This window comes from Poromitra crassiceps (genome assembly GCF_964638095.1).
Source record: "Poromitra crassiceps genome assembly, chromosome: 6".
In the NCBI taxonomy this organism is placed as follows: Eukaryota; Metazoa; Chordata; class Actinopteri; order Beryciformes; family Melamphaidae; genus Poromitra; species Poromitra crassiceps.
This window is the reverse complement of record NC_139627.1, coordinates 53,249,475-53,275,740: the sequence shown is the minus strand read 5'-3', so window position 1 is coordinate 53,275,740 and position 26,266 is coordinate 53,249,475. Positions and strand designations below refer to the sequence as shown.

At 45.2% G+C, this 26,266-nt stretch overlaps 1 protein-coding gene across 1 annotated transcript in view; it reads right to left on the bottom strand.

The window, feature by feature from the left end:
- Positions 1-25,244, bottom strand: part of spegb (striated muscle enriched protein kinase b) — a gene marked incomplete at both ends in the record, with an annotated part of 58,536 nt that extends 33,292 nt beyond the window's left edge. The window contains 9 exons of the mRNA XM_083638843.1: positions 70-245; positions 1,613-1,701; positions 1,985-2,148; positions 3,645-3,827; positions 3,991-4,134; positions 4,300-5,879; positions 6,096-6,168; positions 6,432-6,518; positions 24,803-25,244. Of these exons, the coding sequence (XP_083494969.1) occupies positions 70-245; positions 1,613-1,701; positions 1,985-2,148; positions 3,645-3,827; positions 3,991-4,134; positions 4,300-5,879; positions 6,096-6,168; positions 6,432-6,518; positions 24,803-25,244 (2,938 nt within the window). The remainder of the gene's footprint in view (positions 1-69; positions 246-1,612; positions 1,702-1,984; positions 2,149-3,644; positions 3,828-3,990; positions 4,135-4,299; positions 5,880-6,095; positions 6,169-6,431; positions 6,519-24,802) is intronic.
- Between the last annotated feature and the right edge of the window lie 1,022 nt (positions 25,245-26,266).

The following is a 26,266-nucleotide window of genomic DNA, read 5'->3' as shown; positions in this document are numbered from 1 at the left end:
GAAACTGATGCTCATTTGGTAGCATGTGGAATGTGTGAACGAGCACAGTTCACCTGAGAGGAAACGTACCTTTGACCTCCAGCTTGGCTTCGCACTGCTTTGTCCCGTACTCGTTGATGAGCTTACAGGTGTACGTCCCCGAGTCGGATCTCACTGCCGACTTGATGCTCATCTCAAAAGTGCCGTCGTCCGTCTCACGCACAACGTGACGCGGGCCCGTCTTCACTGTCACTCTGTCCCTCAGCCTAGAAAAGAGGGAAGTTAGGGGCAGAGACTGTTTGATATGTATGTATATATATATACATATATGTATATATATATATATATATGCATATGTATGCAAAACACCAAGGAAAATCTCCAATATCCTGCCCAGAGCCCTTTTTTATATTTTACTGAAGCAGGAAAGGATGACCAAAAACATCTTTCTTTTTCAGCACTGTTGTGCTACACACTTCCATGGTTACACATTCACAATCCCACCTAGAAACTGACCAGTACAACCAGACTTTTGCACTGTTGTGCGGTGAGCAGCCCAGTTGTATTTATTCACTTTCCCTGTTCAGAGTTCCCTCGCCAGCCTAGACATTCAGACCAGAATCCCTCGCCAGCCTAGACATTCAGACCAGATCCCTCGCCAGCCTAGACATTCAGACCAGAATCCCTCGCCAGCCTAGACATTCAGACCAGATCCCTCGCCAGCCTAGACATTCAGACCAGAATCCCTCGCCAGCCTAGACATTCAGACCAGAATCCCTCGCCAGCCTAGACATTCAGACCAGAATCCCTCGCCAGCCTAGACATTCAGACCAGAATCCCTCGCCAGCCTAGACATTCAGACCAGAATCCCTCGCCAGCCTAGACATTCAGACCAGAATCCCTCGCCAGCCTAGATATTCAGACCAGAATCCCTCGCCAGCCTAGACATTCAGACCAGAATCCCTCGCCAGCCTAGACATTCAGACCAGAATCCCTCGCCAGCCTAGACATTCAGACCAGATCCCTCGCCAGCCTAGACATTCATCGTAGATCCCTCGCCAGCCTAGACATTCAGACCAGAATCCCTCGCCAGCCTAGACATTCAGACCAGATCCCTCGCCAGCCTAGACATTCATCGTAGATCCCTCGCCAGCCTAGACATTCAGACCAGAATCCCTCGCCAGCCTAGACATTCAGACCAGATCCCTCGCCAGCCTAGACATTCAGACCAGATCCCTCGCCAGCCTAGTCCTTTCTGTGTCCCATGCACATGTTTGGCTGCATAATAATAACACACTTCAATGAGTTTGAGGGGTTTGATGACGTGAGGAAGACCTACCAATAGAGCATGAAGACCTACCAATAGAGCATGAAGACCTACCAATAGAGCATGAAGACCTACCAATAGAGCATGAAGACCTACCAATAGAGCATGAAGACCTACCAATAGAGCATGAAGACCCACCAATAGAGCATGAAGACCTACCAATAGAGCATGAAGACCCACCAAAAGAGCATGAAGACCTACCAATAGAGCATGAAGACCTACCAATAGAGCATGAAGACCTACCAATAGAGCATGAAGACCTACCAATAGAGCATGAAGACCCACCAATAGAGCATGAAGACCTACCAATAGAGCATGGGTTTGGGTTGTCCACTTATTCGGACAGACATGGTGACTTCCTGTCCTTCAATGACAGCTTGATCACTCATAGTTACCTGTTTGAAATGTAATGTGAGTTAGCAGCTGAGAGATGCATTTGACTCGTAAACTTGTATCTGATAGTTGCGCTGATGGGATGAGCGAACCCATGCAGCGATAACTGATAACTGTCAGTAGCATACAGTACATAGCACATCATCATGCAATCATTTACCGTAAACCAGTCAGTTGAGTACGTTTTCAATGTTGAAGATACACATTTCCTACGGTAGAGTCAACTTAGGTACACAAAGAGAACGATCTGAAGTCAGGCCCAGCTCTGTCTAGACACAGTCTTACCAGGAACGCAGGGGGCTCCTTGAATCGTATGTCAGTCCTCCTGGGCTCTGGCCCTCCAAAATCCATGCCTTCCTCCAGCGGACTGAGATATTCCTCGTCAGATGTGATGGGGCTGCTGATATCCCTGGGCACACCGAGGTTCCCCCTTGGCTCCTGCATGGACTCTTTCAAACCAACATTGCTTGATGTTAGATGTGGTTGTCGAGACTCCATGTACGGTAACACAATTCTACATTACAAATGTTGTCAAAAGTTAACTGAAAACAATGGGATTACATCATTGAGTTTGAATGTCTTGATCACAGCTTTAAGCGGGCAATCAGTCCTCTTATCTCAAATTGTAGATTGATACAACCCTGCTCACATCCCTACACCCTTCATTCTGCCTCTGTCAACGTCATTGTCTGTCTGTCCAAGGATGCTGGAGCTAAAGGAACAAGTCACACCTTTAAATCTAATTCTAATCTGAGACGTGACGTGTGAAATCCAAACAATGGTGGATTCACATTGAGCCAGTGTGCCTCAGTGGGCAATTTATAGGTTAAATTTGGCCTCCGAGTTGCTATGGTAACTATAAGTGAGGTTGTACAGAGTTGCTATGGTAACTATAAGTGAGGTTGTTCAGCTGGAATATATGGCGCACACATTTTGCTGAGAGAGATAATGAAAAGGCAGAGGGAGGGAAATCAGCTGAACACAAGAATGTATAAGATGGACAATAAGACTTTTTCACATCAGGGCTATTTTGGTTGTCTGTGGATTATGCATTTTAAAAACAATGCCTGGTAAATAATAGGTTTCCTGCAACAATATTGTCAGTTGAACAAGAAGTGAGTTCTTTCACTCGACATAACTTTTGACAATACATTATGGTGTTCATAACAGCATATTCCCTATCATGTTAATTTGCATCCCGGTGGTTTCATGGTTATACATTGTAAACCTGCACTACAGAGTAATTCTTACGACCCAAGCAATGAATGACCACACCTTACTCATAGAATTCTGGATAATTGATGATGATGTTTTGAATTCAGAATATATCAAGATACCTTTTCTAAAGGTGTGTTCACACCGACCTATTCAAGTTTTTCGCTGGCATCGAGTTTACATACAAAGTCAATGCAAACGAGCGATTGAGCGTATATTCGCCCGGGAGAAAAATCGCTGGGCGTCCGAGCGACAGAGACAGAGTGATAGGGCGAAAATTCGCTCGTCGCCCGAGATGAAATATCCCAACTTGAGCAAAATTTCGCTGCCAACAGTCGCTTGCTGCTTAACGCTGATTGGCTGCCGTAACCCCGGAGTATTTATTCATTCTTGCATCGGGGGAGAACACAGTTGTGTTGTTTGTGTTTTCATCCTGCCTAACGTTAGAGCTGTGTGCTGCTTGTTTCTCAAGCTCGCTGCACCCCGCCCACATCTATCAGCCGGCCGACACAGGTGCTGCCAATTGTGCACAAAATAGTCTCTCCCTCTCTCCGAGCTCTGAGTATGAACACCTCGGCCCGAGTGTGCTCCTCAGCTCCCGGTTTGCGGAGCGATTTAAACACAGCGACAGAGCGATTCCAAAGGGTTGAATCGAGCGACAGGGAGAAAAATAAATATCTCGGTGTGAACACAGCTTAAGACAATTTTTTTTAGCGATGATGAGTCTTACCTGCTTTAATTATGAGGGTGGCGTTGCTAGACACTTTGCCCACTTCATTAACAGCGGTCACACAGTATTTTCCTCCATCACTTAGTTTGGCCGATTTGATAAGCAAAGTGTGGCGCTCACCCTCCACTTTGACCACATAGTTTGCATGGCCAGTGATGTTGACGTTGTCTTTAATCCAGGTCACTTGAACAGAGAAACATGAAAGACAAAATAAGTAATCAGAAGAAGAAGAAAAAACCTAAGATGTATACAGTACATGGACAAATATCTTCTGTAGTTAAGTGTATGAATTCAAAATAACCGTAAAAGAAGTTTTTTTTTTTAACACAAAGTACAACAGGTGTACCTTCAGGAAGAGGGGTGCCAGCAATGATGCACTTCAATAGTACTTCTGTACCAGCAGATGCTACAGTGTCCTGGAGGGTAAATTCAAACATAGGGGCCTCCAGAGGATCCTCTCCAGCAGACACATAAGAATCATCTGAAGAATCTGCACAGGTTTCACAAAAGACACGACTGAAGTCAATTTTTCTCATGATGAAATCACAAGTGACCTTTAATAGTAAGTCATCGGTTCATAAGAGATGTGAAAACAAGCGGGCTGAAGCTTGGCTGAAGCTACTACAGTTAATGAGAGAAACATAACAAATCTAACCTAACTCTGGAGACAAAGGCCGCATGCGCCGATTCTTTCCTTTGCTCTTCTGCGGTTGTCCCCCTTTGGCACTTGTAATCTGTTGCGGCTGACTTGTCTTCACGGGAACACCCTCTTTCATCAGTTCATCTTCCACAATAATTGTGGGGATGCTTAGCTTAGAGGCTGGCTTGGATAGCTCCACATCCATCCTTTCCTCCGATGGCGTGCCTGGCATCACCCTTGGGGGTTTCGATGGAGGTTGAGCAGGAAGCTCTTGTCCAAGCTTTCTTTGCACCAGTGGACTTTCAGGTCTGTTCTCTATTTTGCGTAACACTACTTCTATGGGTGTCCTTCTCCCTGAAGCCTCGTCCTTCTGCGACGTCTGCACGGGAGATTCTTGAACGTGTGGGGATTCTTGCATTCGAGATACCCTTTGCACAAGTGGACTCGGTGGCCTTCGTTCAACCTTGCGTAAGGTCATCTCGACAACGTTTCTGCTTGGCGACTCGACCCTTTGTTGACGAGCGGTTGCTGGTGATGGTGATCTCTGAACGATCTCTGTAACCGGACTGACTCGGCGGATTTCTCTCACTGACCGTTGTCCTGGCAAGTCAGACAACTGCATTGACTCTGGGGTGCCTGCGAGCTCTCCTACTTTACGGACCGTGACATTCGCTGTGGCAGTGCATGCAGTCTGCTGGGGTTGATGTTGTTCCTGTCGTGTGTTCTGCTGCTGCTGCATGAGCTGCTGACTTACAAATTGCTGTGCACTTGTTGGAGAACTCTCTTGAGGTTGTTCTCCATCTCCCTGTTTCTTTGCCCATTGGGCACGTTCCCTTTCTTGGAGCTTTTGGAGGACTTGTGGAGGAATGGGCTCAATCTTCCTGAGAGGCTGACGCTGCTTGCTTTTCAGAGTGAGCTGTTCGGTTGAGAAGGACTTCTTCAGGTGAGGTTTCCCGACGAGTTTCTTAATGCGCTGGAGCTCCTCGGTGAACTTGTTCTCAATGTCCTGCACTTTCTGGGAACAGCGAGACTTCTCCTCCAGTGAAGCAGCCCTCTGTCTGAACATGGATCTCCGTTCGGCAGCATCTTCTTTCAGAGCCTCCCTTAGATCTTCTCTTGAACTCTCCCGAGAGATGCCCAGATGGCTTCCGCCGTCGTCCGAATCGACAGATGCGGCACGATTGAACCCTGCCCAGGATCTTCCAGAGATGGAACCTTCTGGGAGTTCAAGGCTTCGCCTCCGGTCTTCTAAGCCGCGAACCTTCTCAAAAACCTTAGAGCTCGCCCTGGTAAGCTTTGGGGATGGCCTGTGTGTATATTCTTTCCGGGAGTACTCACTCAGTGGAGTCTGCGGTCGGGAGTCCTGCGCGCTGCTTTGGGACATGGTAATGGACTTGGGCTGCTTAACCTTTTCTTCAAACTCCCCAGGCACAGTGTCTTGGTAGTCAGTTGGAACGACAACTTTCTTGCGCAAGCTGAGTGGTGTCGTTGAGCGACTTGGCATCGGAGAGGTGGAGAGTCGTTTGACGAGTCGCGGCGACGGGGGTGGGAGGACTTGTGGGGGAGACTCTCTCGAGAAATCATCTGACAGGCTCCTGAAATAGAAGATTTGAAGCACAGAGTCTGTCGGAAATTAGTTAGTCATTGTTGTCACTTCACAATCTACCGTCTTGCATTTTAGTACGAGTTTAATATAATCAAAAACAAACAAACAAACAAACAAACAAAAACAGCAGCATGCATACTGATTTTCTTTTTGTTTTTGTTTTTTTAGGGGGGGGTGTTGTGCTACATGTTGCTTGCTTGCTTGCCTGGTTGTCTTGGAGTGATCCTCATGTCCATATGCTGCGTTGTCATCATCTGCACATCTGTCCATCACTGCATCTCATGTACACGAGGAGATATGACACAAAGATGTCAACAATTAGCCGTTTGCATTTCAGTATACGACAAGGCTTCATTTACAACGTAATAACCGCAATGATGCTAAAATCTCGCTCATTTGGACCCATTCACACGTGTGTGTTTATTTGATTGCCATTAGAGTGTAATACGGTTGAATTGCTTTTAATAATCATAATAGCAGTGAAGGAAATCTCAACAGTCAAGCAGAAGGAAAGAATGTGGAGTGGAAACACAGTGAATACCTGTATGCACAGCCTGGTCCTCAAAATCTCCCCTATCCTCTTTGGTCTCATACTGGTCTTCACCTTCATCCTCTGTATTCTCAGAGTCTGAAAAGAAGGTTATCAAAAAATATGGTAAGCATAAAATACACACACACACACACACGCACGCTCACGCGCACACGCACACACACACAGACTTTACCTGCATTATTGTATAATACACACACACACACACACACACACACACACACACACACACACACACAGACTTGACCTGCATTATTGTATAATACACACACACACACACACAAACAAACAAACAAACAAACAAACACACACACACACACACACACACACACACACACACCATCACTCTCACACACACACACACACACACACACACACACACACACACACACACACACACACACACACACACACACACACACACACACACACACACACACACACACACACACACACACACATTTTGCTATTATTGCTCAAATTAAATTTCAATTAGAAAATTGTTGGAGGAACACAACAGGAAAATAGTGAGTTGGAAAAGCTCTTAGCATTGGAATCAAAGTGTCCACACAGGAAGAATGGTGATAAAGTGACAGATTACCATTGTTGATCTTCCTGCACTAGTTTCACCAGTGGCAGCAGAAGAAGCGGAGAGAACACACTGTTACTATAGGAACCAATAGAATAGCCCCTCCCTTTCAACCGAGCGGCTGCTTCTGTACTGTGATTGGATGAAAGACGATAGTATAATCCCCGCTACAATTTGTGATGATGAATGTGGTGCATTTAATATGGAAAAAGGTTGAAGCTCTAGGCTACGGTAAATGCTGACGCTATTGACATGGTTTTATTTTCTATCGATTTATCTGACTTGTGTATTGTGTAGGTGTTGACTGTTGACATGACATGTATGATTACTAAAAGATAGATGTATGCACTGAAATCTGGGGTGGTGATTGGTCAATTTGTGATGGCCTTGAAATTAGACTCATGTCGACCTACGTTACAGTATAGGGCATGTGATGTAAATTTGTTTCATTGTTACGCCTTGACAAAGGCCATGTGTGGCTGAAACGCGTTGGCTTGATTTGATCTGTTCTATTGTGAACGAGCCTTTGATGAAAGCTTTTTCTACTGATATGAAGAGTGCCTTGGATTCACCGTTTTGAATATAACTTAACTGTACCATTTGAAGGATGCAACTATTTATCTCAAACGGAGAGAGAATGTAGTCATGGGGTAGAGCTCAGAATAGAAAAGCACTTTTGAGTCATCGGTATCCCAGCAGCTCTCCTGAGGCGTTTGCCTCACAGAGAAGAATTGCTTTAAGCTTGCTGGTTGAGACCGAAACCAAAACTGAGGCTGGTCCAATAATATTACAGTGAAAGAACAAGATTGGTTTAGAAATGACTCGCATAACGTACGGATGATGATGATGATGATGATGATGAGGGAAGGTGAGGATGTATGTTGCTGATAAACTGACAAGAATTAGACCACGGACCCCCATTTGATAGGATTTTGTCCCACGGACAAGATTTCAAAATAAAAGTCGCTCGGACCAGTGATATCAAGTTCCAAGAATGGCACAGAAATGTCTAATAAAGCTGTTAGAGATGCTGATGAAATGTGTCACGTGTGTACTAAATGTCATCATGAGTCTGTTCTGCACATAGTAGCCTAAGATCTTTACAAAGAGAGTGGTCCACAAAACAATCATAAATATTAGCAGAACATACACAAGGTTTAGTTGGAATATACAATATTTTATTGAAGCAGTATTCATATGCTCAAAAAGACACAAATGTACTTACATACAATGTTTAATATCAGAATAGTGAATATATATATACACACACACACACACACACACACACACACACACACACACACACACACACACACACACACACACACACATATATACAGATCCTTTCCAAAAAATTAGAATATCATGGAAAAGTTCGTTTTTTTCCATGATTCAAAAAGTGAAACTTTCATAGATTATAGGTTCATTACACACAAAGTAAAGTATTTCAAGCATTCATTTGTTTAACTTTGCTTAAGTCTGGCTTCCAGCTCATAAAACCCCCCCAAAACAGTATTTCAAGAAATTAAATATCACATAAAACCAATCAAAAACCGGTATTTTCAAAACAGAAATGTCGATCTTCTGAAAAGTTATGTTCATGCCTGCACTCACTTGGTCGGGAATCCTTTTGCTTTAATTACTGCCTCGATGCCATGATATTTCCATGATATTAAATCTTTGTGGAAAGGATCTGTATATACTGTCTATATTTTTTTAATATATTGATGAAACTATTGTTCTTACATCCAGACACACGATGGGTTGACAATCCAAATGGTTTGTGGAGACTTCGATTTTCCGGCAGGAGAGAAAAAGAAAGGAAAAAAGGTATAGATGAGATTAGTAAAGGGTCAAACTTATCAAATGTTGAAAAACATAAAACATAAAAAGTGTTTAATCAAAGTTTGAAACAAACTGTGGTCCCAAATCACATCATAGGTTGTATCATGTGGTGCTGCATGAGTTACAATGTTGAGTTGAGTTCTTGTGAATGTTGTGTAGCACAACACACTGTGTTGTAGGAATGCAAAGAAAGCGCTCGATTAACATGTGAGGGGAATGACAACAGTGTTGGCATGTGAGCTGAGCGATGGCATGGCTTATGTCACATCCCACTCACTCACCCCACACCATCCTACCCTCCTCCACCCCATCACCCCACACCATCCTACCCTCCTCCACCCCATCCCCCCACACCATCCTACCCTCCACCCCATCACCCCACACCATCCTTCCCTCCTCCACCCCATCACCCCACACCATCCTACCCTCCTCCACCCCATCACCCCACACCATCCTACCCTCCTCCACCCCATCACCCCACACCATCCTACCCTCCTCCACCCCATCACCCCACACCATCCTACCCTCCTCCACCCCATCACCCCACACCATCCTACCCTCCACCCCACACCATCCTACCCTCCTCCACCCCATCACCCCACACCATCCTACCCTCCTCCACCCCATCACCCCACACCATCCTACCCTCCTCCACCCCATCACCCCACACCATCCTACCCTCCTCCACCCCATCACCCCACACCATCCTCCCCTCCACCCCAGCAGAAAACCACCCAGCTCAGGTTACATTTTCCTAAGTGACATTCACACATTGTTGACTACAACCTCAAATTCTTGGCTTGTCCTCTTTGTCTTTCCATCAAGTCTTTAACAGGGCAAAAGAAACCGATGTTATGTTTGGATCATCCTCTCAGATTGTGCATTATTTTATGCAATCTTTAGCCCTTTTGTGTGTGTGTGTGTGTGTTTTTTATTATCATTTGACATTATTTTCAAAATAAACTTTTTGTGTGAGACAGAGAGTCATTTCCAGTTGCTAGACCTCGACATTATAGAAAGATTAGGCTGATGTTAAACCAATTTACTGTCTGTAAAATGTTTACAAGTGATTCCTCCTTTCAGGATCACGAAAAAGCACATTGGCATAACTTCTAATAATAATAAGAAGCTGTGGAGAAATGTCTGCCTTCACACGAGTAACATCATCAGCCTTTGAAACATCTGTGAGGGGCATTTTTTTACTTCTCAAAGTCTCCTGTCATTCTTTGAGGCAAGTTCAAAGCAACACCTGCTGCCTTTGCTTGGGGATTTAGTTTCTAATCAGAGTTCTTGTTTTACATGGCCAAGGGAAATACAGTCACAGTGGTCAAATGTCCTTTGCAAGTATGGGTGTAGCCTACAGAGCAGCCTCACACTTCCATCATCTTCATGGCATCTGAACCTGACAGATGTCAAAACATCTGTTGGGCTAATTGAATCAACTTGAATATATCTATAATTGGAGGCAGGAGTTCTGATAACGCTTCTGCCAACATTACAAATGAAATAACTGTATGGTAGGCTACACGTTATACAGACAGTTAATGGTAAATACAGATTCTAAAGAAAAATGTATAAATGACAAGGATAACATGAAATGACTCTTACCTGCGTTTTTCTTTGGTATGGATTTCATCATCAGGGCCACTGTGGGTATATCCCCGACCATTGTCTCGAGTATCTTTTGCCTTGAGTTGCGTTGAGGAGCAGGGTATTCCCCCAGCCACACTGCTGCTGCCGAGCCATAACTAAAGCGCCTATCAATCAAGGGATCGTCTATGGAGACATCAGCGAGCGATGTCTCACTTGGATGTAAGGAATCAACTTGCCAAGTTGCGCCAAATGAAATGTGGAGCTCAACAAAAGGAAACGAACGAAGGCACTTTGCTCCACTAGGATAACAAGTAGCATCTCAGAGTCTCACAAATCGCCTTCCTCTGACGGGAGTCCGATTGCCAAAAAAGCGTGGCTGCTGCTCCTCCGGCAGGTGTACCGATCTGATGAAAGCGTAATATCGTCCACTCTGGGAGAGCCCCCTGTCCGCACGATCAGCATCGTCTTCCCCCGCTGTGTTCTGCGCCACAGGCAGAGGAGCACAGCGACGGGCAGAGAGAAAGCAGTGTGGGAGTGAGTGAATGTGAGATCAGTGTTCTACAGCAGAGCTTGACATTTTTCATCGCTCTCTTCCTCCCAAAGCGTCCGTGTCCGATTCCTCAAGTGGGGTAACGAGCCGCTTTTGTTTGTGGTCGGCATAAAGGGGGAGGAGGGGGGGGGGGGATCACTGCAACAGCTAAAGGAACCTCCTCACTCCTCCGCAACAATGTGTTAACCTGGATACACAATAGCTATCTTGTAGCAATCGTCTCTTTTCAAAGGATACCATGGGTTGAATTGCTCTACGTTTGTGAACAATGTATCCGTGTGTTGTGTTGTGTTGTGTTGTGTTGTGTTGTGTTGTGTTGTGTTGTGTTACATTATTACAAAGCATGCTGCATTTGGAATCATTGAAGGAGCAGTGAGGAATCCATGTGGGGAAGGAAACTGCATGTGTGCAAAACACATCTAATTTCACCACCTCTAGTCTAACATCTTGCTCTTTCTTTGCCCACACAAATCAATACATTGAACCAATGAAGCTTCAATGGAAATAGCATCATTCTGTGCTCAGGAGGAGACCGTAATGTGTAGAATTAGATGGTGAGTGTGCTGAGAGTTCACACACAGGCACTATAAAGCCTATGACATCATCATCGTCATGTCATAACATGATTTTGGTCACTGATGATGTCATAGACATTGTGACGGCGGGGGGTGAAAACACCCTATGATGTCACAATGCCTATGACATCATCAGTGCCTATGACATCATCAGTGATGTCATAATGATTTTGCTCTTATGACATCACTGATGACATAATCACTCTTATGACATCACTGATGACATAATCAGCTCAAGTGTGTTATTTGGGGGGGAAACTATTCAAATGTGGAAGGGGGGGTGGGACAGGCAGGAGAAGGGGAAGCACCAAATTCAAAAGAGTGTTAAATGTACTATAGGGTAGGTGGTGGCAACAGAGTGTTAAAGGTACTATAGGGTAGGTGGTGGCAACAGAGTGTTAAATGTACTATAGGGTAGGTGGTGGCAACAGCCAACAGCAAAGAGGAAGTTGCATTGACAAGGTTAAGGTTGGGACATTGTGCACTAAACAAATCACATGAAAGCGATTAGTGAGCACGAGAGCGCAGAGCAGGGCTCTGTTAGCTTTTGTAAGAGATACAGGGCTGTTTAGTAGAGTGTGACTTCGTTTAGGTGTGTGTGTGTGTGTGTGTGTGTGTGTGTGTGTGTGTGTGTGTGTAAGAGATACAGGGCTGTTTAGTAGAGTGTGACTTCGTTTAGGTGTGTGTGTGTGTGTGTGTGTGTGTGTGTGTGTGTGTGTGTGTGTGTGTAAGAGATACAGGGCTGTTTAGTAGAGTGTGACGTCGTTTAGGTGTGTGTGTGTGTGTGTGTGTGTGTGTGTGTGTGTGTGTGTGTGTGTGTGTGTGTGTGTGTGTGTGTGTGTGTGTGTGTGTGTGTGTGTGTGTGTGTGTGTGTGTGTTAGGGGTTTAGATTGATTGTCTGATCCATACTGGGAGCATAAGGTGGCGCTAATACTCCGATATGGCTATCGCCGTAAGACAATGGGAAGAAGAGGAGGAGCAACAGAAGGGCAGGATGAAGGGAAACAGTGGGTGGGTAAATTCACAAGGAGGCGGTGAGGTGATATAGGGGATGCCAGCTGCCATAAAACACCAAAGACGAAGAAGAAGAGAGAGCAAGCAAGCTCTCGGCAGGGAAACAGTGGATGGATGGATCCAGAAGAGGGCGGTAATGCAACATTGAGGATGCCAAATGCCATAAAAAAGAAGAAGAGAAGAGAACAGAGAACAAACATTGCCCACTTGCTCCCTTTTCATATAGAATGTGCATGAGGCATATTTCAAGGTATAGAGCTGAGGTTGTCAATGCAGTGATCCGTTTCACATTGTGAATGCATACATACATACATACATACATACATACATACATGCATGCATACATACATACATACATACATACATACATACATACATACATACATGCATACATACATACATACATGCATGCATGCATGCATACATACATACATACATACATACATACATGCATGCATGCATGCATGCATGCATGCATGCATGCATACATACATACATACATACATGCATGCATGCATGCATACATACATACATACATACATACATACATGCATGCATGCATACATACATACATACATACATACATACATACATACATGCATGCATACATACATACATACATACATACATACATACATGCATGCATGCATGCATACATGCATGCATGCATACATACATGCATGCATACATGCATACATACATAGATACATACATACATACATACATACATATATAATGACAGTATAGTACACTATACTGTCATCATGCATATTGAATATATAAAGTTCTGATGGTGCTGTAAACATAGCAGTAGTATCTCTGTGCAAAGCGTGTAATGACCACCGGGGTATTGTCAGTTTCACGCCTAGGTGAGCCAAAGCGTGAAAAGTACATGGTGTTTGAGGTACCGCACCAGCAGGGGGCGTGCAGGATGGTGACATGGCTGCGACCGCCAGAGGTCGGCGATAGCGCCCTCGCTGTTCAACTTTCACGAGACAGATGGTTTGCCTCCCGACGTCGAAACCGTTTTTAACCCCGACAGAAAAAACCCCCAACCAAGTTGTTTTACTTGCCTAACCTTAACACAGTTGTTGCCTAAACCCAACCAAGTTGTTTTGTGCCGATTGGTTGTCGCCACTGGGCTTAATTCCCCCAGGGCTTCCCCCAGGGCTTCCCCCGCGAGAGGAGCGGCGATATAACCATGAAGACCGGGAGAGCGCCTTTCGCCGGCCCGAGAGACTCGCCCGCCAGACCGCTGATCTCACTTAAAACACGACATTTCACCCGTGGTTTTGAAGGACGTAGCAGTGCACGCTTCCATGGAGCTCCATGACCGTCTCAGCCCCTGCTGTGGTTTTAAGGAGGAAGTGGTTGGGTTGAGGCATGGGGTCAATGAGGTTATGGTTAGAGCAAGCTTACAGTCATAAAAGTCATGAGAAAGAGACGACACGACCCAACGCGGCTACAAACAAACTTTACAACACTGTTGGGTTTAACCCTGAATTAGCTGGATAGATTTATTGGCCACTACAGGGCTCCTATCAGGGAGCACTAGCAAACAGCAGGTGGAGTTCAAGGTGTTTACTTGGGTTAAGGTGGTCACAGACTGTAGTTACAGTGGACGGCAGTTTAGACTAATGCTTCTCCAAGGATCACACAGGCAGGGAGATTAAAAGAGGTCTTGACTCATGCTGTTATCTAGTACAGTGGTTCTCAAATGGGGGTCCGTGGCACTTTGCCAGGGGGTCCGCGAAAAGTTTTCAGGAAATTAAAAATAAAAACTTTTTTTTTGCAAAAGCTTCATAGTTCAACTAAATATTTTATGCTTTAAATCTAAAATGGTTCATGGATTACATTATAATCTAACAAACCTATCAATTTAAAAGTCAAGCATGTTACCGTGGAAACAATTAAGCGTAGCCCAAAATCACAAATCAGAATGAGGGGGTCCCCGGCAGGCTATATTTTCTATCTTGTAAGGGGTCCTTGGCTGAAAAACATTTGAGAACCTCTGATCTAGTAGGGTCGGAGGAAGGCATGGCTGCTCTTAACATGTGACTAACCGTGTGACTTCAAACAACCAATGAGCATGCAAACTAACAGACGTGTGACTTCAAACAACCAAAGAGCATGCCAAACTAACAGTCACAGACCATGTGACTTCAAACAACCAATGGACATGCAAACGTCTAAAGTAACAGAAATAGGCGGCATTCATCTCTAGAAGGTGCCAGAAACTCCCAAACAGAATGAATGCATGCAACATGACATCTAGAAGGTGCTAGAAACTCCCAAACAGAAAGAATGCATGCAACATGACATCTAGAAGGTGCTAGAAACTCCCAAACAGAAAGAATGCATGCAACGTTACATCTAGAAGGTGCTAGAAACTCCCAAACAGAAAGAATGCATGCAACATGACATCTAGAAGGTGCTAGAAACTCCCAAACAGAATGAATGCATACTGAAAGTAAATAGTAGTAACAACACTTGCGGACCGGTCTTACTTCCGGTATTAACTCCGACGAAATGACTTTGTCTGGCAAGTGAGGAATTCACAACAAAGACGGATGCGAGAGACACGTGTAACAGACATGACAGCTGTTGATAGGAAAGTAGTAAGAAAAGCCCTATTATTTGGCCGACCCTCGATGGACTCCCACACATCGTCTCCCCTAGGCTTTGTGCACAGAGGCGGACGCTGTACAGCTGACTGAACAAGATGGCTACTGACTCTGAGGGGCTTGATAAATGAAGGCCTGGGACAATCTTCAGTTTGCCAAACACTTTTTCTGATGACTGTCTCCTCTATGTCTTATGAACTATTACACCTTCCATATTTTATGTTCAGGTGAATGTGAGCAGTGAACTAGAAATCCCCCATATATACATCTACATATACACCTACATATACTTAAGCAATATAGCATGAGAGCAAGTGTGTTGTGGCGAATATATCCCGCTGATAAGCTGTTATCCCACGAGGCCGCATAATTTTTTTTTAGGTAACCAAAGGCTTTTAGTAAGAGAGTTGCCATGGCAACCAATAACTGGAGTGGGTTACTGGAGATTTATACAATGGCTGTGAACCAATCAGATTGCTTGATTTGAGAGAGCCGTTTTATAATTAAGCAATATATCACGAGAGCAAGTGTGTTGTGGTGAATATATCCCCCTGATCAGTTGTTATCCCACGAGGCCGCAGGCCGAGTGGGATAACAACTGAGCAGGGGGATATATTCCACAACACACGCTGCTCGAGTGCTATATTGCTTTTATAAAAGGGTTCCAAGTATAATAATATAATAATAATAACACTATAAGTCCGACTGGCATGGTATTCTGAGAGTCAGTTGAAACACTACTGTAAGGCGGGACCTCTAGCAAGAAGATAGACCTGCGGGTGATTTGATTGGATCGTTCTGGAGACTGAAGTTGACATTGGCCAATCCTGGCGCTTGGCTGAGAGCTTTCTGGAAACCCAGGCAGCTCGAGCGCAGCGTTGCATTCTCAGGGCTTGCCCGACACCAACTAACGTTACGGGGTTAAATGCGGGGTTAAATGCGGAGTTAACAGCCTTTCTTTTGCAAAGAAGACATTAGCCCGCATCTATTCTTGTACAAAACATCATTTTCTGCGAAGTATTAGTAAAGTTATAAGCGAAGATCGATTCACAAGGATCTGACAGCTGTCTCCGCCATTTTTTTTTCTACGTTGTCATTTGAGGTAAGCCTTATTATTACTTTCTTAGTAAGAGAGTTGCCATGGCAACCAATAACCCATGGCCATGGGTTATTGAACTCGGTTACTGGAATTATACAATGGCTGTGAACCAATCAGATTGCTTGATTTGAGAGAGCCGTTTTATAAACATACATATACCCCTACATACATCTACATATACACCTACATATACACATACACATACACATACATATACACCTCCATATACACATACAAATACACCTACATACACCTACATATACACCTACTATACATATACACCTATACACCTACATAATATACACCTACATATACACCTACATCAGTGGCGTAGGCAGAAATTCAATTATAGGTGGGCCTGGATAAAATTGGTGGGGCACAGACAATCCATAACATCTACGAATTTAGCGCGCAAATTTCTGGATGTCATGAAGTCATCATGCATTAGACTCTGGAGATGATGTGCCCTGCGTTTCTAAGCTACAAAACCATCAGCTAGCAAGGCAGCAGCAAGTTTGCCTCTAGAAAACAAACAATTTTGCGCATTTGGGCAGCGCTGCATTGTGGTAGATTTCCGATGCAAACATCACACAGGAAATGAAATGTAATGTTGAATCACACAAATAAACAGAGTAGACAAAGACTGCAAACCACACATTAAAAAAAATATATATATATAATATATATATATATATATATATTTTGTCTGGGCCAGGGCATAGAAATGCCCCTGACCTACATATACACCTACTGTACACATACACATACATATACACCTTGCTACATACACCTACATATACACCTACACCTACATATACACATACACCTACCTACATACACCTACATATACACCTACATATACACATATACCTACATATACACCTACATCATTATACACCTACTGTACATATACATCTACATATACACATACATGTATGTACACCCCAAGGCCCAACTTATATTGACTCTGCTATTCTGTGTCTTGTGCACAGGCGCCTGCTGTCATTGCCCTCATACTGAACATGAACACATACAAATGTGCTTTACTACACGACAACACTCAGTGATTTCTAAAGAAGGATGCAATAATTAACATCTAATAACTCCCATCTTTGCTCAGGCTTTACCTGCACATTCTGAGCTATTGTGAAACTATCAATATGTATCTAATTTAACTGTTTTCTCTATATTCAGCGTATAATAATATTACAATAATACATTCAAATAGATGTTTTTTTCACCAACTGCATCATATTCACACATGTTTTACATGAATCAGAAATATTGGTAGAAATATTGAATACGGGTGAACTTATTATCTCCCCATAACTTTGTATGTGCAGAGAAATAACACAAAGATTCTTAGGTCTCTGGGTTAGATTACAAAACATGGATGGGGCAGATCTGCCAGCAAGATAGGTTTTGCTAAATTTGCCTACTACAGGTTTGAACGTTAAAGGGAACTTAACTTCATTAATTTATCCCTACCTGTCAAGGGAAGCAGCCCTGCTTTACTGTAGGCACACAATGATTTTCATCTGTCCTACTGTCTCACAAGCAGGTCGCCAGCAGGATCAACTTACTACATCAACCCAAGTCCCTCTAACAAGCACTTAAGAGCATGGACAAGAAGCCTCACAGATATCACCACTGTCACATCATTCAAAAGTACAAGTCTGTACAAGTCTCTATACTAGTCTGGCCTAGGATACTCCTTGGATGGGAGACTGGTGTTGGAAGTGGTGTTGGAGGACCAGTAGGAGGTGCGCTTCCCCTCTGGTCCCAATGGTCTGATGAATAATCTCCTCAATGCCCCAGGGCAGAGACAGGGACTCTGTCCTGTGAGTGAGCACCGTCCTTCGGATGAGACGTTAAACCGAGGTCCTGACTCTCTGTGGTCATTAAAGATCCCATCGGCACTCACCACAAGAGTAGGGATGTAACCCCGGTGCCCTGAGGGGTGTAACCCCGGTGCCCTGAGGGGTGTAACCCCGGTGCCCTGAGGGGTGTAACCCTGGTGCCCTGAGGGGTGTAACCCCAGTGCCCTGAGGGGTGTAACCCCGGTGCCGTGAGGGGTGTAACCCTGGTGCCCTGAGGGGTGTAACCCCGGTGCCCTGAGGGGTGTAACCCCAGTGCCCTGAGGGGTGTAACCCTGGTGCCCTGAGGGGTGTAACCCCGGTGCCGTGAGGGGTGTAACCCCGGTGCCCTGAGGGGTGTAACCCCGGTGCCCTGAGGGGTGTAACCCCGGTGCCCTGAGGGGTGTAACCCCGGTGCCCTGAGGGGTGTAACCCTGGTGCCTGGGCTAAATTCCCACCAGGCTTTCCTTCAATCATGGCCACCTAATCATCCCTCGTTACTTAATTGGTACATTCAGTCCTCAACTCTCCACCGTGATAGGCTGATGTGTGGTGAGCGTTCTGGTGCAAACTGGCTGCCGTGCATCACCCAGGTGGGTGCTACACATCACCCAGGTGGGTGCTACACATCACCCAGGTGGGTGCTACACATCACCCAGGTGGGTGCTACACATCACCCAGGTGGGTGCTACACATCACCCAGGTGGGTGCTGCACATCACCCAGGTGGGTGCTACACATCACCCAGGTGGGTGCTACACATCACCCAGGTGGGTGCTGCACATCACCCAGGTGGGTGCTGCACATCACCCAGGTGGGTGCTACACATCACCCAGGTGGGTGCTGCACATCACCCAGGTGGGTGCTACACATCACCCAGGTGGGTGCTGCACATCACCCAGGTGGGTGCTGCACATCACCCAGGTGGGTGCTGCACATCACCCAGGTGGGTGCTGCACATCACCCAGGTGGGTGCTACACATCAGTGGTGGATGAGTTGAGTTCCCTCCCCCTCCCTCCCCTGATATGTGAAGCGCTTTGAGTGTCTAGAAAGGCGCTATATAAATCCAATCAATTATTATTATTAGTAGTAGTAGTAGTATTATTATTACACTACAATGCACTCATCCTGGGCAGTCTTAACCTGTATAAGGACACCTGACTCCCCCGGGTCCCCCCCCCCCCCTTTTCTTTGTCAAATCCTTCACGGTTCTGCCCGGTTCTGCCCCTCCACCACTGAGTCTGTTTGTGGCCAGAAAGGACAATGACTGACCCACAAGACCCACATCCAGAGGAGACTCAACGCAGTTGTGCGTGTGTGTGCACGCGCACACACACACACACACACACACACACACACACACACACACACACACACACACACACACACACACACACACACACACACACACTTGATGTGCATACAAAATTTCAGCCCTCTGCCCCTGCCATCCTGCATTTTGAAATCCCCCCCCCCCACCCTTTAGCCAAATGGCATGAACACAAACACATCTTCTCACACGCACACACACGTGCGCACGCACGCACGCACGCACGCACGCACACACACACACACACACACACACACACACACACACACACACACACACACACACACACACACACACACACTTGATGCGCATACAAAATTTCAGCCCTCTGCCCCTGCCATCCTGCATTTTGAAATCCCCCCCACCCTTTAGCTAAATTGCATGAACACAAACACACATCTTCTCACACGCACACGCACACACACACACACACACACACACACACACACACACACACACACACACACACACACACACTCCTAGACAAGCACAAATTGACTGAATAATAATCAGCTCTAACCTCACATTTCCGCTCCAGCAACAAACATGAACGTGTTGTTTTGGGGGTAAAGCAAAATGGCGATGTCGGGGCTTTCCACAGTGTAATTGTAGCTCCACCTGTTCTCTTGGACGCATGGTCCTGGAGGAGGAGGACATGGCGAGGAAAATATCCAAACGTATTGGAAAGGGGCCACAGTCAGTAGCAGCAAACATCTAGAGTTCCAAGTATTCAATCTCTCAAAGTAGTACAGATACTCTGCAAGCCTGAAGCGGGCCATGTCAATTAGCTTTCAACAGTGAGGCTATCTCAGTGGCGAACCGTCAGGGCCTTCTAGGTATTCAGTGACGGCCCAAGAAGAAATGTGAAAGAAAATAATTCCCCCCCTAATAAACATAATCCTTTCCGACTACTTACTGAAATGTCATAAGCTATGTACATCGATGTCATTGGGCTGAGAGAACGGGTATCATCATCATCATCATCACAATCACAAAACAAAAATAGTCTGATTTGTTTTGCCACCTGGTTTGGCCTAAATAGGCACTCTTGAAGATTGGTGCATTCTGCAATGTTGCAGTGCGTGATCACATGCAACAATGTTGCAGTGCGTGATCACATGCAACAATGTTGCATGTGATCACATGCAACAATGTTGCAGTGAGTGATCACATGCAACAATGTTGCATGTGATCACATGCAACAATGTTGCAGTGCGTGATCACATGCAACAATGTTGCAGTGCGTGATCACATGCAACAATGTTGCAGTGTGTGATCACATGCAACAATGTTGCAGTGTGTGATCACATGCAACAATGTTGCAGTGCGTGATCACATGCAACAATGTTGCAGTGCGTGATCACATGCAACAATGTTGCAGTGCGTGATCACATGCAACAATGTTGCATGTGATCACATGCAACAATGTTGCAGTGCGTGATCACATGCAACAATGTTGCAGTGCGTGATCACATGCAACAATGTTGCAGTGCGTGATCACATGCAACAATGTTGCAGTGCGTGATCACATGCAACAGAAGCTAGCTAGCTAGGCTAACTTGTCAGCATGAATAATGCTGCATTCGGTGACAATGCATGTAACTATAAAGTCAACATTTAGAGGAGATTTAATCAAATTGGAAGGACATTGGAAATTTGAAGCCACATTCACTCACTTAAAAAAGTAACCCTGATGGCAAAATTTGAAATCAAGTCAAAATCAAAAGGAGTGGACTTTAGCTGTAAAATGGGTCAGGACACCAGCATGAAATCACAACAACAAGTGGCAGACATCTTTATGCTAATGGTGATTTAAGGGATGCTGTGGATTCAAATGTGGCTCTTCCTCTGATCATTCAGAAAGGGGGGGGGGGGCTCATACACAGGGTGGAGCTAAAATGAGCGGTGATGTCTTCCTGTGTAACAGGAGAGACTGTGGCCTATTAACATCACAAAAATCTAAGGCCTGGCACATTCCACTGTATAAATAACTGAGGAGAGTTGGTGGACGAGGGGGACGGCCCGGGAGAGAGAGAGAGAGAGAGAGAGAGAGAGAGAGAGAGACATATTCACAGAGGGAGAGAGAGGCTTTAGGCACGAGCATTGAGTGATGGGACAGCTGAAGACTACGCAGTTCAATCTGCAATGCAACACACTGCCGGGGCAGAGAAGCAGGCCAAAACACTGCCGGGCAGAGACAGAGGCAGTTGAATTAAACCACAGGTAAAAATGGAGTCGACGCAAAAATGTCTTCAACCAAGATGTTGGGAAGGTGACAAGTCGTACAGTGAACACAGGGGTTGGGGTGGATATGAAGGAGTCACAGTGAACACAGGGGTTGGGGTGGATATGAAGGAGTCACAGTGAACACAGGGGTTGGGGTGGATATGAAGGAGTCACAGTGAACACAGGGGTTGGGGTGGATATGAAGGAGTCACAGTGAACACAGGGGTTGGGGTGGATATGAAGGAGTCCACACTTGCACTATGAAATGGCTGACTCACCCATGACCATCGAATCACAGTAGACCAATCTATTATAAATCATAACGTAATTTTGATTGATTACAACAACACTATCTGTGTGAGTGACTTAAATGGAGCCCACTGGCAACAAAGAGAAGCACAAGTCAACATCACTGCTAGTGTCGTTCTGATCAACTGTGAATGCTAACAATGCTAATGTTTGTCCAAAAGCTTCCAAAATAGAATGCTTGAAAGAGGGCTATAGGCTAGTGGATAGAAGATGATTGTGTTGCCTGCTTACACAAAGCTCTTTTTTCTTTATGTCTATAGATCTGCTTGAGCATATTTAATGCTATTATACAAGTGGTGAGTGGAGAACTATCTTCCCTTTTACCAGAAGTAGTGACCTGCATTACATTATTGGGTATTGCTGTAAAAGATAACTCTAAAAACCTAAATCAACAAATGATCCGGCTAAAACCCCTAAGTCTAGATGTGGATCATTGTGTTATGATTCGATTAACCCATTGATACCTGATGCAGCATTTGCGTGTATATCCCTCATTTGTGTGTGTATCCCTTTAAGACCGCGAACCGCGTCGCGCGGTTCGCGGTCTTAAAGGGACACACACACACAAATGCTGCATCAGGTATCAATGGGTTAAAGCTTTATTAAATTATTAATTCACACTAATTGTTAATGAAATACCAAAATGGATCAGCAAAATCAGTAAGCATTCACTGAAAGCAACTGATGGCAAACTTAGACGTATCAATCAAAGGTTAATCTCTAATTGTCATGGATGACTAACATTCATTTAAAAAAAAACAGTCATACTGAATTGTTAAAAAGTTTGAGAAAAATAAAAATTTAAAAAGAGAAAAGTATATGCTATTATGCTTCCTTTTCTAAGAGGGAATCAGGATGGCAGACATTGTGAAAAGGACTCCTCTAAACAAGCAGGCTCACATTTTGATGCTCTATCACTTTTGCAGCCTTATGATTATTATTATGATTATGATTATTACTACATTACCGGTTGTCTGCTCTGTGGGAAGGTTCTCATCCTTTCACTACACTTTTCTATCCTCACCATGTTTTGCTTAAAAGCAGCAGGGGTCATCCTTCTTCTACTACACCTATAAATAATGCAATCATTTGCCAAACCTATACTTTTGTTAAACCAATTTTTTGATGGTGGAATTATATATTGAATCGAGTAGTAATCAATCTTGACATCTTTGTGCACGTAGATACATTCCAGCGATACTGTGGCAGCAGGAAAGGTATTACTAAATTGAAGAGCGAGTTTCCTTTGCACAGTGACATGCTGAGAGCTGATGCCGGCAGTACATCACAATGACAAAGTGCTTGAATTGATATGAGGTGCACGTTTGAGGCGCTGGTACTGTTCTTTTGCAGGTGAACTGAATTCAGATCAGCACTGGAGATCACCAAAGCATATAAAGTCTTTTAGACATCGACCGCGCCGAGTGGGTGGCCATGCACAAGATGGTCACAGAAGTCCATAGCCCTGATCCCATCACTCATTTAGGTCGGGTGAAAGTGAAATCTTGCCACGAGAGTGTTTACTGTTTACATGCACAAAGTATCATCTAGATAACAGCTCAAGTCCTGGTTGAGGTCTTATTCGGAAAATAATTATTTTATATAACAAATTGGCGGAGCAGTTCGATGTTCTTACACAGCATTCTCGCTTGTAAGGGGGGCTTGGCCATATTGGCCTATTGTTTGTGGCGTGCTGGGTCATTTTCATGGAACTTGTGAGAAATGTGTGGGTAAAACCTCGTGGCTACAGCGTTTGACATTGTCAAAGGTAATAAATGTTATTCCAAGTTGTAATGATTCATCCCGGAGTGATTGAATGATGTGTCATAATGGTGTGGCTATAGGAAGTTTTGTACCCCTTCAAATAATTTAACGTTTATTTGATTTATTTATCTTTGTTTAGCGGGGGGTTCCTATCTGGAGGAAAGCCCAGGGGAGCATGGGGGGAGAACATGCAAACTCCACACAGAAAGGCCCTCTTTTTGACGACCCCACCTGGGCCGTAGGCACTGAGTGAGGACATGGCGATGGGGGGACACACCCTCAGCGCCCACAGCGTCCCAGGCGGGAATCGAACCCAGGACCTTCTTGCGGAGAGGCGACAGAGCCACCACTGTGCCACCGTGCCCCCTAAATCAACGTTTATTTCCTTAATTAGCTTTCTGATGAAAACTTAAAGTCAACTGTTTTTACACTATATAAACACCAAGTAAGTTATATGCTGCAAATCTACCTCGAAAGAACAGGTTTATCAGGTGGTGGTGTAAAAATAATTTAGATCTGTTCTGAAATGTTGCCAAAGATGCATAGTTTTCTGGATAATTATCTATGTTCCTAGCAAACTCCTACTGTAGGTTATATTAGCCCTCTGGGATACTGCAGTCTATTCATTATCCATTAGCTTGTGTGTTGTAGCCAAGCTGTGGGCTTGGATATTTGTGGCTATCGAGTGCTATTGCATTATTATGACTGAGCGCTACTTTGTATTGTTTCATCTTTCAGAATGACACACACTCACATGTATGATGTCCTGCATTGTAAAATGCAGTACATTGATCAACTGTCTCAACTCAAGATACATTTTTGCCATCGAGTATTGGGGGAACTTGCATTCTTACCGATGCGTCGCGATCAACGAAGAGAAGCCAGCCTGTGATTATTGAGCCTCCGCAAAAACAAAATCCATAATCAAGCTGCCTATAGCAGACAACATACAACAGTGTGACTGCGAGTGTGAATTCGGTGATATTACCTTCGCCCAGATCCAAGACAGCCAGCACAGCGCTGCTCCGCGCCTCCCCCAGGTGATTGTTGGCGATGCAGGTGTAGAGGCCAGCATCACTGGGCTTACAGTCCCTAATCCAGAGGCCTCCGTACTCCTGGTTGTCCATGTTGAGGAGGTCGTCGTTGTGATACCAGTACAGGGAGGGCTGGGGGTCTCCAGCCACGGTTACCTTGAGACGGATGTCACAGCCGGTCCCTACGGCAGCGTTCCTCATTTTGCGCACAAACCCGGGGGGAGCCGGGGTGGGATAGGCGGACCCTCGGGGGGCGTCCGGCGGCGGGACCACCTGGTCTGAGCCGGCCCTGGAGCGTTTCGGGGGGACGACCGGGCTCGGCGGTGCTGCCCCGTGGACTAAGCCTTCGTCTCCTGCCCCCTTCCTCAGGGTCATTTGCACCTCGGCTTTCCTCATGGCTGCACTGATCACCTAGATTATCGTGTGACTTCTGTAACTATGGGACCTGGATACTGTACGGCTACAACAGGGATTAGGCCCTCCCTCGATAGTCTGTGCTCCAAGCAGTTGTGAACATCCAGTATCGGGAGTGATCTATGAGCAAAGTAAAGAACTATCTGCCATCTAGACTTGATATATTAGAGATTAACATGGTTATTTCTTTGTAAATAAAACCGTACATATTTTTTTTAGGAGCAACGCCAAATTGGACTATTTGGTAACAATTCTGAGAGTGCTAACGTCATTTCAAATTGCTGTTCTCTCACCTCATTTGTTGTCCAAGTAAGGAAAATAAATTGTTTATTACCAAGTAATTAAGTGGCTTGAGATGGCTCCCACTCTCCTGCCCAGAGGTATTTTTAGGGCAAGACCCAGTGGCTCATGTTGCATTAACAGCTCCCTGGACTTGTCTCTTGGAAGTGACGGCCTCGGCTTTTCCCCCCTCCTTTTTCCCGATGGTCTCGGACTTTCCAGTAGCCTACTATGACTTCTCCAACGGGCAAGACCTGTTGAATCTTCAGTGGGGTGTTCCTCTTTACTCCCGGTGCCCTTGAAGTTTGCTCTTGCGTGGATTGAATAAATGCACCAGGTCCAGTCACGCAAATTGCAGTGCCCCCCCTCCCCTTCCTTGTCGCATGAGCTAAGCTTCCCCACTCATGATCTCCCCCCTACCTCTGCCAGTCAGTCCTAAGGGGGAAATGACAGACACGGCCCAGCAAGCCTTACAATGACAGCTGCGTGCTGATTTGTCTGCCCAGTCACCCCTATGCTCCCGCCCCCTTGTCATTTTTAGCCAACCTGTGATCAGGAGAACACGTGGGATGGTGCAACACTTGGCATAGAGGAGAGAGGGGGGGGGGGGGGGGGGGGTCTTTGGGAGAGATATCTAATTTGTAGGTCAAATGTAGAGGCTGACGTTGGGGGTCCTGAATGTATTGAGGTGGGCCCAGTGCGTTACCTTCACAGTGTCATCGCTC